The 1,646-nt window shown below is 44.9% G+C and overlaps 1 protein-coding gene across 1 annotated transcript in view; it reads right to left on the bottom strand.

Moving 5' to 3' along the window:
• The window catches only part of LOC119594872 (proton channel OtopLc-like), a 98,349-nt gene that overhangs the window by 96,158 nt on the left and 545 nt on the right, over positions 1-1,646 (bottom strand). Inside the window, exon 3 of the mRNA XM_037943951.1 lies at positions 931-1,639. Coding sequence (XP_037799879.1) covers positions 931-1,639 — 709 coding nt within the window. The remainder of the gene's footprint in view (positions 1-930; positions 1,640-1,646) is intronic.

Genomic DNA, 1,646 nt, shown 5'->3' with positions numbered 1-1,646 from the left:
TAATGTAATGTACGTTAGAGTCTGAAATGCTGAACAAAGCTTCTTATAATAAGAGAATATAATTATGTAGCAGATAATAAGCTATTTGTAAAGGGATTCACTGTCAAAATTCCAACTTGAAATAACCCAAATTATCCCTAAGAAGAAAGAAAGATAAGGTAACTTAGTCGTAAATCCTAAAAGTTTCCTTTAGAGGACAAGAACTGACACTGTGTCCTGAAATTCAGACTGTATCGGTATTATGTGTTGCCTCGTCAAACAGGAAACAAAGGAAGGTGTATCATCTAGCATGAGTTTAATCCTCGTCTCTGGGGGATTCACCATATTCATTTTGTGAACTAACCACACTAAAATAGATATATCGCACTTCCACTAGATACCAGATTAATAGCAAGTCTTTTATGAGTCTGAGATATATTGGTGAAAATATTAGGAAAAAGCCAATCAAATTACATTTTGATATTTGTAATACCGACGTGTCTCGTTTACTTAAATAATAATCAGATCTAACGACAAAATATTGAACTTCGGCACAAAATATGACAAATGTGGAGAAAAGTTATGAATGAGAAAATTAATTCATTTCATTTCACCTTTGTATGATTGTTACCGTGTTTATGGTTGTGTAAAGAGTAATAAATGTGTAAAGGAGCTTAATATAATCTCAATATTATTTGAGAGAAACAAGTGCCTCCTCTTTCAAGAAGCAATTGATAAGTATGATACACTATATCCTAATAGTCCTGCTCAGTAATTTGGTTTGATGCAAGTGGTGTAATATCAAATGAGGATTTGCTTAATATCTAAAACAAGAAGAAAAAAACAGATTCCATTTCTGCTGATATTTTAAACTTAACTAACTGACTATTGTCAATATATTCGTCATTCGTTGTTCACGCTGGATACGGGACAGATTTGGGTAAGTCTTACCTGTATTCTTTGAACTTTTTGGTTTCCCATTTTCGTTGGGTCGGCTCAATGAGCAACTATTCCCGTTTTCTACGACATCTAGGTCATACGTATGTTCCGGATGATTGATATTTCTATTTACAGCGTCCGGAATGTTTCTTATCGATCCATTTTGAGTTGTACTTTGATTACTGTTTCTCACACTGTTCCTTCCTTCGCGGTTGATGTTCATCTGTCGGAACGACTGTCGGCGCGAGTTAACGATTCGGGCGGAGCGCTGCGGCACGGGCGTCGGCGGCTTGCCCACCACGGGGCGGGCGCGGCCGGAGGCGCCGAGCTCGTTGCTAAGGCCCTTGGCGCTCAGCTGCGAGATGTTGGCGGTGCTCCTGCGGGACGGCGTCAGGTTCTGCTCCGAGAAGGACCTGCTGCGGGGCACCTCGTGCGTCGGGGCATCGCCCCCGTCTGCCTGTCTCTGGCTGAACCTCTGCGAGGCGTCAGGATCCCGCGTGTTGGGGACGCCGTAGGACCTGCTGGAGGAGGTGACGACGTCCCCCCGGTGCAGCAGCTCCCCCAGCGTCGGGCCGCGCACCAGCTTCGGCGTGGCGCTCATGAGGTTGTTGCTGGGGAGGTTGCTCTGCTTCTCGAAGGCGCCGTTGTTGATCCTGATGCTGGAGCCGAAGTACAGGCGCCCCTGGCTGTTGACGCGCGCCTTCAGCGGGCTCGGGTCCGGCTCCCGC

This window comes from Penaeus monodon, chromosome 34 (assembly GCF_015228065.2).
Source record: "Penaeus monodon isolate SGIC_2016 chromosome 34, NSTDA_Pmon_1, whole genome shotgun sequence".
Classification (NCBI taxonomy): Eukaryota; Metazoa; Arthropoda; class Malacostraca; order Decapoda; family Penaeidae; genus Penaeus; species Penaeus monodon.
The sequence above is the reverse complement of the archived record's forward strand: the minus strand, read 5'-3'. Positions and strand labels throughout refer to the sequence as shown.